The sequence below is a fragment of the Lutzomyia longipalpis genome, chromosome 2, assembly GCF_024334085.1.
Source record: "Lutzomyia longipalpis isolate SR_M1_2022 chromosome 2, ASM2433408v1".
Taxonomy (NCBI): domain Eukaryota; kingdom Metazoa; phylum Arthropoda; class Insecta; order Diptera; family Psychodidae; genus Lutzomyia; species Lutzomyia longipalpis.
The window spans coordinates 29,890,662-29,906,766 of NC_074708.1; the positions used below are offsets into that span (position 1 = coordinate 29,890,662).

The 16,105-nt window shown below is 33.6% G+C and overlaps 3 protein-coding genes across 12 annotated transcripts; 1 reads left to right on the top strand and 2 right to left on the bottom strand.

Moving 5' to 3' along the window:
- Positions 1-2,718: 2,718 nt before the first annotated feature.
- LOC129790053 (troponin T, skeletal muscle) lies at positions 2,719-12,111 on the bottom strand. Of its 10 annotated transcripts, none has more exons than XM_055827236.1 (13): positions 11,605-11,736; positions 9,785-9,835; positions 9,188-9,226; positions 7,338-7,355; positions 6,553-6,583; positions 6,341-6,466; positions 6,049-6,267; positions 5,729-5,743; positions 4,855-5,070; positions 4,677-4,769; positions 4,519-4,599; positions 3,571-3,649; positions 2,719-3,291 (listed from the first exon to the last, which is right to left on the bottom strand). In XM_055827236.1, exons 2-13 carry the CDS (start codon positions 9,805-9,807, stop codon positions 3,071-3,073), a joined length of 1,161 nt encoding a protein of 386 aa, XP_055683211.1. In that variant the 5' UTR covers positions 9,808-9,835; positions 11,605-11,736; the 3' UTR covers positions 2,719-3,070. The 10 variants fall into 10 exon arrangements, with proteins under 10 accessions (XP_055683211.1, XP_055683212.1, XP_055683216.1 ...); XM_055827237.1 differs by lacking the exon at positions 3,571-3,649 and adding an exon at positions 4,139-4,217; XM_055827241.1 differs by lacking the exon at positions 5,729-5,743 and having other exon boundaries at positions 9,184-9,226; positions 11,605-12,111.
- A 1,749-nt stretch (positions 12,112-13,860) lies between these two features.
- LOC129790052 (uncharacterized) lies at positions 13,861-15,264 on the top strand. Its single transcript, XM_055827235.1, has 2 exons — positions 13,861-13,983; positions 14,045-15,264. Exons 1-2 carry the CDS (start codon positions 13,918-13,920, stop codon positions 15,173-15,175), a joined length of 1,197 nt encoding a protein of 398 aa, XP_055683210.1. The 5' UTR covers positions 13,861-13,917; the 3' UTR covers positions 15,176-15,264.
- On the bottom strand, positions 15,193-16,020 carry LOC129790060 (histone deacetylase complex subunit SAP30 homolog). The gene is made up of 2 exons (XM_055827256.1): positions 15,491-16,020; positions 15,193-15,394 (listed from the first exon to the last, which is right to left on the bottom strand). The coding sequence occupies exons 1-2, from the start codon at positions 15,878-15,880 to the stop codon at positions 15,266-15,268; spliced, it is 519 nt and encodes a 172-aa protein (XP_055683231.1). The 5' UTR covers positions 15,881-16,020; the 3' UTR covers positions 15,193-15,265.
- Positions 16,021-16,105: the final 85 nt, after the last annotated feature.

Sequence of the window (16,105 nt, forward strand, 5' to 3'; positions counted from 1 at the left end):
CGAAAATTTATAACTAACGCAAAAAAATAATAAAAAAAAGAAATTTAATTTAAAATTAACTACTTCTTTAAAATATGGTTTCTTTATCAATACAGGACAGATCGTTTTGATCAAAAATGCAAAAATATCTAAAACCAAAAAATACAGCGAGTTCAAAAGAAAAAAAATCTAGGGAATGTTGGTTTTTGTTAGTATGTAAATGCAATGAATTTATAAAGGAAAAATGGGTTATATTTTCTCTGAGAGTTCTGAAGAAATGGTTGAGCGACAATGGAGGCAAAAGAAGTTAGGAAAGATAAAATGAGATATTCACGATTTTAACACCCTGGTGTTACAGTATAGAGGAGCTTGTGATTCTTTTGAAGAACTATCGAGAGCGGAGGAGTTTGTTTTTGAAGAATTTCTTTTTCATAAATGTGTCGGAATTCATGTGGTGCCAGGTTTCACGGTGGGTGGGTTAAAAGGAATGAAAGGAGAAAAAATTAATGATGAGTCTCACTGTGTTCGCATGGCACAAAATTGCAATTGCGATTCAGGTGTTGGTTTCTACGGTGTTTTTCCTCATTAATTTAAATTTACATTCATTATGTCGATTTCCCTCGGCCGGCAACACTGCGCATCGATTGATGTGGAGCGGCGAGATGAGAAAGATCAAACAAGTTCCGGCAGACTAACACTCTTCGCGAAAGAACATCTCCCTCCTTTTTTATGATTTTCAAGTTGATTGTGCGACTCTGTGGAGATGATAAAGTCTCTCTCTCACTCTCAAGCTGGGGCCTTGTGAATCACCCAGAGGCGTTTACCGGCAAGATCAAAGGGAGAAAGAGGAGACGCGAAAGCCAAAGTGAAGAGTCCAAATGGTACGGGAATACATAATAGAACTCCTCTCTGTGTGCTAAATACTGCGCTAAACATCATACAAAATTCCCAACATCATCATCATTTGAGCGACGGAGTCTGTCATTTTCATTGTTTGGCGCTCATCATCCAAAAGTGCCGCCGTATATCGAATTGTCTCTATTAGACTGAATGAATAAGGGAGGGCAGGGAGGTTTGAGAATGAGTCGGAAGCTTTTGTTCTTTTCATGTCCACCTGGTGGTATAATATACCATCCGAAACCCCTCTGGTATAGTTCTTTCTTACAATAACGTCGTATTTCAATTTTTTTTCTAATCGTGTGGGATAATGTGTGAAAATTGGACCATACCGTGCGACCTCTTTGGTCCCTTTGATTTCTAGCGGCGCTATCCATCAAAGGGACATGCAGAGGCTTTATGTTTCTATTGAAGGTAATAATTGTTCTAATTGAATTCTATCATCAAGCACGTGTTTGTTTCGGATGAAGAAATAATTTACAACACTAAGGTATGGGTCAATAATTATGGAAACTTTACAGAAATATTCTTTTGTTTGTCTTTTGTCTTGTATTAAAAATTTTCCTTATTCATTTTCGAGTACAAGTTTATTTTTACAAATCCGAAAACTCTAAATTCCCTAAAGTTTAAACTTGGACATTAATAGATGAAGGAATTTTTAAGGATTCTAAATTGATTAAAAATCCCTAGATGCTGCATTAAAAAGTTTCCATACCATCATTTATATTGTTTTTTTGGTTCTGAAAAAGAAAATGAAGAAAATTTAATTTATAACTTAAATCTGGAAATAACGTAAAAAAAGGATGGTTCAAATGCAACATTTAGAAACCATATTACTTTTGTTTTTTATGCCACAAAAGAATAAAGAATATAGACATTATCTGTGCTGTATCGAGACATTCAAAGAATTCGTAATCTTTATAAGGATAATCTTAATATATACGCCCCCCTTTTATAGCTTAAAATGGAGTTTGCTCACACGTGATTGGGGGCTCGGGTTGACTAGTCTTAATTATATAAAGCTGAAAAGTCTGTCTGTCTGTTTGTGGCACATGAACTCCTCCGAAACGGCTTGGCCGATTTTGATGAAATTTGGTATGGGGGTAGAGGGGGTCAATACGAGTTGCAAGCGCTATATAGGATTCCGCCCCAACCCCCCTTTATAGCGCCCCCACAGAAAAATTGTTTTTTTCCCATTTTCTACCTGTTGAAGGGTCAGATATCGGGATATTTTTATTTTTAGAATTTTTCAGGGTACCGTATTATTCATCCCCCCTATTAATATACGCCCCCTTTTATAGCTTAAAATAGAATTTGCTCACACGTGATTGGGGGCTCGGGTTGACTAGTAGTATATAAAATCATAAACTTTTAGAATTCACCAAAACAGGTATTTATTGAAGATGTGGGTCCTATTTGACTTTTAAGCTTCTTTAATCTATTAACCATTTTTTTAACAGTATCTATCTAGAAGACTACATTTAATCAGAAAAAAAATAAAATAAATATACAAAAATTACAAAGCGTGTGAATTGGGATTTTCTTTTCCTCTCTACTGGGAAAATAAATTGAATGAAACCAAAATGCTTGCCAAAATCATTAAATCCATTTCATAAACATCTTATATAGTTGATATAGCTAAATTAAGCTATGTAGTTGCTTGAAACGGTTGTAACACAGAAAAAAATAGCATTAAAGTCTATTTTTAACAAAAGACTCATATCCATTCTGCTAATAAAAAAATTCTATGCCGTAAAATTACAATTATACTTCTTCTTGGGTAAACCCCAAAATTTTTAGAAATAAAATGAATTCAGAACATTAAATTCAAAACACATGGGAAATATTGAAAATTTTTATTTATATAAGTAAACTTTAGCTTTCCTTTTCTCATTGCACAGTGATAGTTCATCAATAAATTGCTTCACAAATAAAGTCATATAATAATTTAATTGTGAGACCGAAGAAAAATTATAATGTAGACAGAGAGATTGAAAATTAAAAGATATTACATAACTTAATTTCTTTTAATACGGAAAGAAATAATTTATACGAGGAAATTTGAGCGGTACATTTTTTATTTATTTTCGATGATTTTCCATGTTGTTTTTTATAAACAAAGAGAAATAGGAGTTTGATAGGGAAAAAAGAGTTTTCTTTTTTTTTTCACTTGACCTAGATGTGAAGGTAGTATTTATTCCTCTTCTTCCTCCTCTTCCTCTTCCTCCTCTTCCTCCTCTTCTTCCTCCTCTTCCTCTTCTTCCTCAACAACTTCCTCCTCAACTTCCTCAATTGCCACCTCCTCAACTTCATCCTCTTCGATCTCATCCACTTTGCCCTCTTCCTCTCCTTCGGGGGTTTCAGCGTCTCCGGGTTTCTTTCCTGGTCGCTCTCCGAACCACTTGGGTAGCTTGGCTGTAATTTTTTTTATACATAAAAAAATCTCATTTAATTTATGTTTTAATAGAAAATATATAAAAATTATTATATACTATAGGTACAGTGTAGTCTCAAATGGAAAAATAGTTTTAGTGCAAGTGACAAAAAAAGATAGTTTTCTCAAAAAGGAAAAAAACAGAAAAATAGGAAATTAGATAAATTGAAACAGATGATTGTGACAAAATGCAAAATACTTTGAAATATTTGAAAAATGAAATTCGAATATGAAGAATGGTGAGACAAAAGGCAACTTACACTTCTGACGACCACCGAATTCAGATTTCTTATCATGCCAAGTTTTCTCAAGATACTCCTTGTTGAGGGTTTCAAATCCCTATTTTTTTATTTTATGTCAAAGGATGATTGTGGTAATTTGTGATGTGAAGGGTTGATATGTGCAAGACGAGGGCAGACAGACAGATAGACATAGAAATAAAAGACAATAGGATCAATTAATAGTATACATGCTCTCAAAATACTGATATCCTTCTGTAATAAATTGATTTGCATTGGACAGACAGAAATTAACAATATGTGGGGAATATAGATACTATGTAGAACATTTGAGCTAGCTGATCAATTGAAATTTTTTGAAATTAATTTTATTCTTTTTATTTGCGAGATTTCAATTTCGCTCTTTTTTATCATTCCAATAGTTTTGTCACATTTTAGCTTACTAGCTCAAATGTTCGTGAGGATTTTTTTTTAAATTTTTATTTGCTGACATATTTGCACCAACAAAAGTGATGGATAGAAATGACTGTAATGATGACAATTTTCACAAGACACAGTTGAAGGATGGAAAAATATCAATTTTCCTTACGTCGTCTGCGCTTTGTGAATCTATCGTTTCTCTTTTGCCATAGCTCATTTCTCAGTTCATCCACCATCGAGATGTACCCCTTTGAATGTCCAATTAAATTTGTTTGACACATTAAAGCAAGAATATCTCTTAACATTAATATACTCCCACATAATTATCACTATCAATCAATTATTTTGATAATCTCCCAACATGACACTTTTCTCTTTTAAATAATTTGTTTTTATATATTTTCTGCTTGAGCTAGCCAATGTTGCAAAATTTCTTTGAGCCAATGAAAATACAAAATGGGAGATTTCAATGCGATTACTTTCATTTACGCATCATCATTTAGGAAAATTAATTGGGTGGAAAATTAAATCTTTGTTTTGTATACTTACACCCTCAAAGAGTTTCTTCTTATCGTCATAGGAGCGGGTGTCAACGCGTCGTTCATATTTGGAGGCGACTTGAATTTTGGGCTGAAAAAGAAAGGAAAAACTTTAATTTTCTTATGCCCCAATGTTGAATGTAACACTTAATTTGGTGAGATAATTACTGGGTATTTTCCTGTAAGAGCCTCTGGATCGAGACCCTTCTTCAGAGCTTTGTGTCGGAGTTGTTGCTTCTGTCTTTCCTTCAATTCTTTCAACTAGATCAGAAAAGGGATTAACATGTAGTTTATTAGATCTCCTTTTTTTGTTAAGCAAATTATGAACTATTAGAAAGATATTTACATCGTAATCCTGACGCTTTTGCCTTTCTTCCAAGTCATACTTCTCAGTTTCGAGCTTGACAATGGTCTCCCAGAGTTCCTGAGCCTTAGTACGCAGCTTGCTCTCATTCAGTCCCGCCAGGTCCAAGGGTTTGATGCGGAAAGACAGGGAAATCTTCTTTTCCTCCTCAAGCTGCTCTTTGGACTTGTTGCGATCCATCTGAGCAGACATGTTTATCTATTTTTGAAAAAGAAAAATGTTTAGTATAATTTTGAATATTTTTCTACAAAATATAATTACTATTTTTTTTTTACTTTTGAAATTATTCGTTTTTTTTTTAATATCATTCATTTTGAACACATTTTAGAGAAAATGAACACGAACTAAACAGTCACGTGTAATATTCTTTAATAAAGATAAATTTAAATTATTGAATAAGTTTTTTTTAATTTAAGGGGATATGAAAAGTATGATGATTTATTTAGAAAATCTTGAGAGATATTTCCATTTTTATTTAATTCATAGGACTCTTTAAAATTTCATTTTTATTGTTTTGTTTATCGAGAGTAATTAACACATAAAATGTGAAATAGCTTTTGGTTTTAATGTATAGATTTGAGGTTTGGCAAAGAAACACTTAAAAAAAGACGGACGAAAAAAAGAAAAAGTCAAAAGACACTTTTCTAGCTTTTAGATTTAGATAGGTAATGGCTTTAGGTTGGCTTTTTTAGAGGTGCCTTAGTTCTTAGGGTTTAAAGTTTTTACTTTTTTTTGTTTATTTTAATGAGATTTGGAGGAAAGCTTTGGGAACAAAATGATACCAAAATTTGTTTTACGTACGCGACATTTACTTAAAAGCTCTTGTTGGCCAAACTTTTTTTTCACTTATACTTACATCTCCGATGGTTTTCTGCATTAAAAAATGGTAAAAAACAAGTTACAAAAATATATTCTTTTTTTTAATCTTGCGTCTCTGAGACGTTAAAGGAACTGCGTGTGGTATTTTGTTTTCTTTCAATTAAAGGTTCGTCAAAAATATCCTTTTCTTTGAATATACCGATTTTTTTAAAATTATTTCTACAATTTCAAGTTTCACTACTTTTTTTGGGCATTATACAAATTCTTCTGGGTCAAAATTTTACTGTTTTTCTGTATATCCGAATCTTAATTTGTTGTGTAGAAAGCACAATATTGAATTTTAAAATAAATACTTACGCTGCTTGTGTCGCGTTTGGTGATGGTAAAGTTGGGTCCCTTCTTATCCTTGTCCTTCATGGCTTGCACCATAGCTTGGCGTTTCTTTTCTGCCTCCTCAAGGCGCTGTCGCTTCTCTTCGATCTCACGTTGTTTCTTCTCCTCAATCTCACGAACGCGACGCTCCTCTTCTTCCTTCTTGCGCTGAGCCATCCTTTGCTCCTCCTCAGCGCGAGTAACCTGTATTATCGGCATTATTGTTAGTGAGCTCATTACTTATTTACTTAATTTTTATTGCTAGTAGGTGCCTAACCTTGCGCTTGGCTTGTTTCTCCTTTAATTTCTTCAACTCATCCTCTTCCTTTGCTCTCTGCTTGCGCCACTCATTGATGTACTCTTTCAATTGCTCATCCAATTCAGAACGCTTTTGATCCTGGCGCTATTGTCGTAATAATTTTAAAAAATATTATTTTTTAAAACTTCTTAATATATGTAATGTTAAGTTTTTCAGTACGGTATTATTACCTTAACGAACTCCGGATCTCCAGCCTCTCCCCTTTTTCAGTTAATTTTTGTTTATTATGTTTGTGGAGAAAAAAAAATTGGGAAGAAATAGAAATAATACTAATTTTAAAATATGAATGCTTCAATATTAAAAAGAATTAATCGGTATATTTTTTTTAATAAAATTACAAGCATTTAAGTAGGTAGGTACTACAAAGAATTAGAGTAGAAATACTTTTGACGATGTACAAGAGAGCGTAAATTTCTCAACATGCTGAAAATGTTATAATATAATATTTTAATATTGATTTTATATTTATATTTTTTATTTTACATATTTTATGCTTCAACATTCCTTTGTTTAGACTCCAATTTCCAGCTGTGGAAATTTTATTTATTATCTTTTTATTGTTGTTTTGTTTATCTGTGTTATAATAAATAATATAGAAGTTTCGCGGCAATTTTGCATAGAGACATTGCCATTTTGGTTTAGCTTACGCAAGCATTTCAAAATTATGTTTAATGCTTTCATCGTTAAAGGTAAAATAAAAAAGGCACATCGCTTATTGTCGCATTATCGAGTTATGCGTTGTTGATTTTTTTCACAGGTAATTTTATTTATTTTTTAATTTTTATCTTTTTATCAAGAAGCCAGAAGCTTATTTGCTCAAAAATCAGAATAATAACAAAAAATATAAGTTTAAGTAGAAAATTAGAAAAAAAGCTATTTTTCATTAACAAAAAAATGCCTTTCCCCACATTAGGGAGATCGCGTTGTTTAGTTGTTTCTTGGTTTATCAACTTACTCGGACTTGGCAGCTGGCCTATGATTTTGTTTTCATTTTTAACAGATTTTTTTGCCACGACAAAAAAGTTGTGATCCGCATCGTGTTTTAAGTATGTTGAGTAATTTTGGATCATATTCAAAAAAAAAATTTTCGTCGGATGATTTTTGATTTTTTTTGCGCCAAAATAAACAAAAAGTAAAATATTTGTGTTAACAAAATATTTTTCATAAACATATATAGTCACATAAATTGGCAATTATTGCATTACTATAATATACATAAATTGAAGACAAATCTATAATACATTTTTTTTTAATTCTATAGTAAAACGTTTTATCATCTTTTTGAAAAGTTGTAAGAAAAAAATGCATTTTCGATAAAATAAAAAGTTTTTAACCACCAAAGCTAAATATTTTTCGAACAATTTATTAAAGCAGATGATGGTTTTGTGACAAAAATAAGTTGTATTTAATTTTCATATTGTTCTTGATTTTCTTTTATTTTTGTCACATAACCATCTTTTGTAATATTAGTTGCGAAGATTTTGAGAAATATTAAATTTAGAAGATTTTATTTCTTAAGAAAACGATGCGCTAAAAAACTCTCTTTATGAAAAAAAAAAACAAAATGGAAAAAATGCATAGAAGCCAAGACATTTTTAATTTGTCTATAAACTATGTGGTAAAAAAATGAAAAGATGAAATCTTAAGAGATTGCTCAGTAAAATTTGATCATGCCTCAATTGGTTTATCTAATTTTGCCCAAATTATTTTTTTTTGTATAATAAAAAAAATAAATTTACAAGAAAATAAACAATCTCTTATCGTGATAAAAAAACAAATTTGATTTTCACAAAAAAACTATAAACAAAAATTAATTTTATCAGTATTTTATGAAGGTAATGATAGTAGTTGGGAATGCTGACAATAAAAAAATTTGTACAATAACATAATTATTTGGGGATGAACAATAAAAAAAAATATATTTAAAAAATATATATAAAAATCATCTACCATATACACTACCAAAAAAGTCTTGTCTATTTGGGCTTTTACTTTTTTTTGTTCTACAATTAAGAGGGTTTTTGACTACTTACTTCCTGCAAAAAGAAAAAGAAAGAAAAACATCTACTTTAGTTCAATGCAAACCTTTGATCATACTCAATGTTCAGTATTTACAAATTAAGAAAACTATGCACATTTTTTCATAAAACAGTGACCAATACATTACTATAAGTGCAATACAAAATATAGTTACACACATTAAATGAGAATTTATTTTGGTTCTTATACTACTGTGTGAACTTTCATCTCTAATTTATTTTTAGTAAATCTAACTTTCTTTTAATTTTCGTATTAAAAGAAAAAAAAATACTCCAAAAAATCATTAAAAGGTTAAGAGAAATTTGCTCTGGTTTTTTTCCTCTTTTTGGTATTGGTATAATATCTACTGATTTCATTCCATAAATTTCTCATTAAACTAATTAAATTTACTTTAAAATGCTTGCAAGTGTTACAGATAATAATAATAGTAGATAAAAGAGTTAGCAAAATTAAGCATTATTATTAAAAGAAAAAGATATATTGCAAAAGATGTATAGAAAAAGATTTTTGTATAGAATACCCTTTAATTAATTCTATATAGTAGGTATTAGAAAACATTAAAAGATAAATCTATTACATATTCCTCAAATAGACGTTAATATTATAATATTACTTTTCTTGTTGTCTCTTGTCTAACTTCTAAAGATTTTTTAAAATCTGATTTAAAGAAATTTTCTAACGTGAAGAAACCTCATCATACTATTATATAGCAAAAAATAAAAAGCTTTTATTTCTTTAGCTAAAGAGCTTGAGCGATGAACTTACTGCTCATGAGTCTCCTCGACGACCTCCTCTTCTTCAGAACTACAAAAGGGGGTGAGAGAAGGGGATTAGGATAACAGAGAAGAACCGAAATATTGATTAACTTTGCGAGCTTTCTCAATTACATAGATCCCTTTGATGTCCGTTCATTCACCTAAATTTTCTCTATATGTGAAGAAATTTCCATCGTTGATTGTGAAAACTCCCCGGAATTTTTTCTCGACAAAAAATTTCACACGTATCGGTACTCTGAAGTTTTTTTTTTAAATTCTCATATAAGAAGGTGAGGAAAAAAGGTATATTGGATGGGTAGAAACATCCACTTTTCATTCAAAACACGTTCTCATGTCAGAAAAAAAGTAATCAAACAACAAGAAAATAGGAAAAAGTTGCATGACAAATTTTCAATTCGTTGTTTAATGTGAACACGGGCATAAAATAAATTGGGATATCAATATTAAATAAAAAAAAACGATGGAGGGAAATTTCACAGAACTTTGAGAAAATTTAGTTTGTCTGCCTTATCATTCCTTAAGGAAAATCTTTCCAAAAAAAGGAATACAAAAAATGAAAAAAATATATAAAGAAAATAATACTCACGAGTATTCCTCATCATCGGACATTTTGAGAGGGTTGTAGGGTTATATAAACCTGAAAAGACATATGATATGTGTGAATATTTAATCTTTTTAAAATTATTAGATAATCCAATATTATTCTGGATTGAAACCCATAAGAAAAAAATCAAAATAAGACTACCCAGTTGTTATCTTATTACTCAAAATTAACTGATCGCTGTATAGAATAAAAGTTCCGCATTGTAAGTTTATTTTTGGTTCACCCTTGACATGGGTAGCTTAGCTTGAAGAACACCTTCAGAAACTTCTCTTTTACCTTGGAATTTAACTTTTTTTGTTATAGACATTTGCTCTATATTTTTGCTTATTTTCATTTGACAAAAGAATGCATTGATAACATAAATATATCAATAAACATTTTTTTTGATAATTTCTTAAGAAAAAAATAAGTTAAGCTTTCAGTAATCCTAGCTAAGAAATGGATATGAGCTTTAATTTTCTTTCCAAAAATCCTTAAATCCAAAAGGTTTAATGATTTATTTTACATAGACCTTTTCTCCTCGCCCACTCCTGTGGATTTTTTTTTGCCATTTCGTCATCCATTACGTAGGTGTGAAGAAAAAAAAAGAATTACTGGGTAGCAAAAGAATGTGCTTCTCGACGTGTGTGCGAGAGAATTGTTTAATGGCTGGGATTCTGGCAGAAAAAAAACGATCTAAACGATCCTACTGGCTCCCCTAACATATATGGCCAGTGTGCCAAACACACTGTACATTCTTCGGTTGGGAAAATGTGACAGAAATAGTGCGAGAGCGAGATCGAGGATCTACTGTGAATTTTCGTTGATACGAAATTAGAAAAATTTTCCTTCATCTTCGCCTATGTATATTCTACACTGTGATATTTTGAAAAACTTCTAAAATTAGCGCTCTTCGTGCGATCTTTCTTTCCTTTTCGCTCGTATGGCGTCTCCTTTGGGGATTATGAACGATGCAGTCGCGAAATGTGTACGATTGGGGATTCGTGGGATATTTGGGTGGTAATTTCTGGAGGCACCATGCCAAAATGGGAGACACATCTGAATAAATTTTCACGACTATGAGAGAGGGAGCGAGAGGGATGCTGAAAACTCAACGAATGCGTACGATCGCAAAATAATTTATAAATAGACTTTTACCACGGACGAGGTATTGGATTACTTTTGCCAAAGACTCCTCATCACACCCTAACTCCTCGATCTTATACATCTTTCAAGATCCCATATGAATATTTCAAATACGAAATTTGGGTTGAAGATCACCAAGAAGATCATCGAAGATCACCACGCGAGTGGATTGCACTATTTTTGGCACACCAGGGCGTTTTTTTTCTTCTAAGGACGTGTGTCTGGTGGTTCTCAAGGATTCATTGAGAAAATATTTATTTTCAATCAATTGATTAATGATCATTCCATCTCTCAATAGGATCCCTCATTGGAATTGATGAATGGGTTACGTAATTTCTATTCTGGCGCCCATTTCACAGCTATATTTTTCACTCTCACTGTAATCCTCGATCGTCCTGAGTTGTGAGAAATTTCCCAATTCGCTTTTCAGCAAATCCACGAAACCACTTTTACTTTTTTTCTAAACACTTTCTATTAATTTTTAAACACTTAAATTTTTTTGAAAATAATTTTCTTATTCATATTGTAGTATTCTAAGAATTTTTTTTAGACTTTTCCTGAATGTATTAATCACTTCTATAAGAACATTCAAGATTGAAAGAGAATTTTTTGCAGTAAAATTCCAACAATAGGAAAAAAAATTGAATAATTTTTTTTTTGTAAGATGGAAAACTTACTCTAAGAAATTAAGGAAAAATCAAGTCCGGCAGCTGACGGCGTTGAAGTTGTGCTGCTGCGGGTAGACTGAAATCACGATGTGAAAATTCTTATGGATGACCGTAGCGAACCCACAGGATGGATGATCTTCTTCTGTGTTTGTCGATTCTACATGTATATTATATTTGCTCTGAGCATGCGGGAAAACTATTTTCCCTCAAGTATGTGCGAGAAGATCATTCTCTCGCGGTGAGCAAGTGAGAAAATTGGGTGTGATGAAAAGAAATGCCTTGTCACACATTAAGATTTTTCAATTGAGAAATATCCTCCTACGTCTCCTCGTCATTTCCTCCCAAACGCTTTCACTCACGGGGTAATGGAGCAGAGCGCCGCGAGAGCATTTATTTCTGTTCCAATTCACTTTTTTCCTGTGTGGAGTGGATCGTTCGTTATGTGAAAATTCCTTTTCTCGTGCCTTTGGAGAGATTTTCTTCCACACAGCTAGAGCTTCTCATATACACATTTTTCTTCTAGTTTGTTTGTGGGTGGTGAATCTTCCAACTTGCAAATATTTTCACGCTTTTGAGATATATTTTAATTCTAAAAATATTCCATCCATGCAAGAATCGTATTTCATAGATTTCATATTATATTTTAACTGTGGGTTCATACTGAATTTTTCATCGACCATTGCTTTCTATATGATTGAGTTTCTTCTTGGAATGAAATTCTAAAATTATGCTCATAATCAAAATAATGTTTATTTTTGGTTCATATTTTTTTTAAAGATTTTATTAAAAAGAAAACTACAGATTTTCATATCATGTAAGATTCAAGAGAGGCGGAATCTGCAAGAGCTTTTAAATTCGGATTCATATTTCATTGTCTTGTTTTCATCATTTTACCTCCACTTTTATTTTTAGAATCGTCTTGGGAATTTTCCTAATTTTTGTTTTTTTATTACATTGATATCTAAAATTTTTTCTCATTTTTTCAAAGAATGTAAAAGTTTAGGCATATTTTATTTTCACATTTTGAAACTTTAATTTTATTAAGAACTCCATTATTTCTTTATAACCTTGTCAATTCATCTTTAAAATTTCATACAATCTTGTATAGCACGTATTTTTACAACCATTTTTCTCATCGTAATTTCATTTTCTTATCTTCCAAATTTTTTGAATTTACAACATTTTTAATCATCAAAAATCTTTTTTGAACTGATTTCTTTTTTAACCCTTGGGGGGCTTTTTCCTCGGACTTGGAATATCTCTCATAGAATGTGCTCCACGTAGTATGCTGGAGCTTCTGCAGCTCATCCCAAAATGTCTCAGGAATTGAAAATTTGTCCTGCCTTCATTTTCACGACGACTTTTCCAAATGCGGGTTTTTTTGCGCCAAAATAATAGTTCCAAAAGTCGCCACCGCTATGTTTTGGCACTGTTGACTGAGGAGGAAATGAGACGGATGATGTTGCTATTCCACGGCGATTCCTCTCCTCGCACGTCATTGATACTATTTCACTCGCACAAAAGGTTTTTCACAGTTTTCTCGCGTTTTCCGCCAAATTTTCCAGCAAAATTATCTTTTTTGAGACCAGGAAGCGACGCCGCGTCGATTGGCGTCCCCAATTCAAAACTCTCAAAATCCGCGCCAGAAAAAGTCGTGCAAATTCCACAAAAAAATCCGGCGAGTTGCGCCCTCAAATTTTTACTGGAAACACTTGGAGCCCCCCTGAGCATTCCCGGCAACTTTTAAAGCCCCAAAAATGAGTTTTTCGTGGAAAAATTATTTTTAAAAATTTTAGAACAAAAAAGGGGGGTCGAAAATCCCGCAAGTGTTAACGTATTTTCTTTTGAGCTGTAACGGACAACAAAATTGCTTTTCAACAAATTCATGATTTACTTCCTTTTTCCCCAATTCTTAGGCACAACACTCCATTTTTGGGGCTTCAGAAGTTTGCTGAGAATGCTTCGTGAGCTCCCAGGGGAGCTTTTGTGCAGAAAATCAGGCTCGCAATTTGTTTGACCGTTGAAAAAAATTTTAAACGACACTTCCGGAACAGGAATTTTCTTTCATTCAAACTGGCGACGTCAATCGACGCGGCGTCGCTTCCTGAGCGCGTAAAAACGAATTTCGCTGGAAAATTTTGCAGAAAATGCATGAAAATTGTGAAAAACCTTCCTTGCGAAGGAGACAACAATAGCGACGTGCGAGTGAGAGAGAATTAAAAAAAACCTAGTGGTCAATAGAAGAATTAAAATAAACAAATAATTTTTTAGGTTATATTTTCAGAAACATAACCTGAATAAAAATCTAAAAAAAAGTAAAAAATGCGTGAGAAAATTCTAACAAACGTCGAAAAAACCTTTGTAAATAAATGCATAAGTCAAAAGTTGGTAAGTTTTTCTAACTGGAGGAATTAAAGTGCAATTTATTTGATTTTAATAATTTTTCCAGCGAATCGATGGAAGGCGCATGAATGATTTCCGGAAGATTAAATTGTCATTTGGTAGTGAATGGGGCAGTGCTCACGTGGCCCTTGGAGAAACTCGAGTTCTCGTGCAGGTATCATGCGTAGTGACACAACCCAAATCTGTGCGTCCCCAGGAGGGATTACTGTCCATTGCTGTGGAAATTGGTTCAATGGCAGCGGCACATTTTGAAGGTGGTCGCTCATCGGATGAAGCAATACAGATTAATCGGATTCTAGAACGTGCCTTCAAGGATTCCAGATGTGTCGATCTTGAATCACTATGCCTGGTGGCCGAGGAGAAAGTTTGGAGTGTGCGAGTGGACGTTAATGTGTTGAATCATGATGGAAACATCATTGATTGCGCTTCTGTGGGTGTTCTGGCGGCTCTCCTGCATTTCCGGAGGCCCGATGTTACATGGACAGGAACAGAATTCACCATACACACATCAGCAGAAAAGGATCCCATACCTCTGGTGCTGCATCACTTCCCAGTTTGTGTATCATACGTCATATTCCAGGATGGCTCAGTGGCTTGTGCTGATCCCACCGATCTTGAAGAACGTGTGGCACAAGCAAATATGGTGTTTGGTCTTAATTCTTATCAAGAGCTTTGTGGACTCCATCTGGGTGGTGTGACTCTCCTTTCGGCGGGATTTGTGATTGATTTAGCAAGTCGTGGTGTAAAACATGCTAAGAATCACATAGAAATGGTGAAAAGATGCATTGAGGAGGACACCAGAGCCCGTCAAGGAGGTGCACGTGTTAGTTTCGTTAAATGCCTCGATGAGGGTGGTATAAAGTCATCTTTTGAAGAACGAATACCCATTAAAATACCATCGAGAGAGCCTAGGGAGAGGCGAAAGCCGAAGGAAACAGTCAATGATAGCACTGAAGGAGTGAAAATGGAGGAAGAATCTTTTGAAATTCATCGTGTAAATTCAGAAAGTGCCACATTGATGGAGGTGGATAATTTCGGTCTTGGAGGGCCCAACAAATGGATTCCCGACGATAATAATGCTTCCACGGATGAAAGTGATGAGGAAGAAGAGAAAAAGCCACAAGTGAAAGTAAAACGAGATTCCGGGAGTGAAGAGGAGGATACAGTGATGGTTTGAAGTAGATCAAGGAGCTATTTCGTCGATCTCGTCATAGTTTTAATTACTCACAGACCACAATAAATACACAAAAGATTGTCCGGAAAACATTCAAGTGCCTTCATTTCCAATTCCATTCTTTTGGTCCAGTTTATTGGAGTTTGATTTGACCATGTAGATGAAGTATGTGAGAATTTCCTTCTCCTTGATGGGAATCGTCTTGAAGTGCTTCATGATGGTCTGTAAGATTGAGCAAGAGAAAGAGAACAGCTTTGTCAGGTAGGGCTTCCGAATGAAATTAAAATATATGTTCATAAGTGTGTGTAGTGTACTCACGTCTGCTAGTTGGGCTTTATTCATTCCCGGACGCGTGGAAACTTTGTAGTGTCTTTTGTAGCGTCTGAGGGTATTTACTTGGAGTTGATAAAGATCAACTTCTGGAAGATCAGTGTCTGTCTCATTGCTGTCCTCTTCACTGTCTTTACGGCGTCTCTTTGTCCGTGCGCACTGTATCCGTGTTTTGTGGAAGTCACAGATGTAGATATGGTGGGCATGGCTATCGATATTGAGTTTTAGACGTCTCTGGGTGACGGTTTTCTGGATTCTTTTGTTGTATGAGGCATTTCCAGCTGGATTACGGCACCTCTCACCATCGTCCACAAGACAACAGATCTGATCCGAGGGACCCCGTGAGTCCTCTTCCCCCGTACTGAAGCCGTTGTTCATGGCGTACTTGTTATCTATGCACACACTCTTTGATCCCTCTCACGGTTTTTTAAGCGTCAGCCTCGAAGAAAAAAGTCTTGCACAGCAATCTTTATGAAGAAGCTTCACAAAAAAAAATTCACCCACCAAACCCAGTAGCCCTAAATCAATGGAAACCTGTATGGAATTCCATGGAGCTTCTAAAAATTCTCATCATTCTCATAATGATTTATCGTTGTTTTTTTC

Excerpts from the sequence above, each read along its gene's own strand:
- LOC129790052 (XM_055827235.1), top strand. The coding sequence starts at position 13,918 with ATGCGTGAGAAAATTCTAACAAACGTCGAAAAAACCTTTGTAAATAAA. Across the intron at positions 13,984-14,044 it reads AATGCATAAGTCAAAAGTTG|CGAATCGATGGAAGGCGCAT; the intron begins GTAAGTTTTTCT and ends TAATTTTTCCAG.
- LOC129790060 (XM_055827256.1), bottom strand. The coding sequence starts at position 15,880 with ATGAACAACGGCTTCAGTACGGGGGAAGAGGACTCACGGGGTCCCTCG. Across the intron at positions 15,395-15,490 it reads ATAAAGCCCAACTAGCAGAC|ACCATCATGAAGCACTTCAA; the intron begins GTGAGTACACTA and ends TCAATCTTACAG.
- LOC129790053 (XM_055827236.1), bottom strand. The coding sequence starts at position 9,807 with ATGTCCGATGATGAGGAATACTC. Across the intron at positions 6,467-6,552 it reads GAGATCCGGAGTTCGTTAAG|CGCCAGGATCAAAAGCGTTC; the intron begins GTAATAATACCG and ends TTACGACAATAG. Across the intron at positions 4,770-4,854 it reads AAAAGCGTCAGGATTACGAT|TTGAAAGAATTGAAGGAAAG; the intron begins GTAAATATCTTT and ends TTTCTGATCTAG.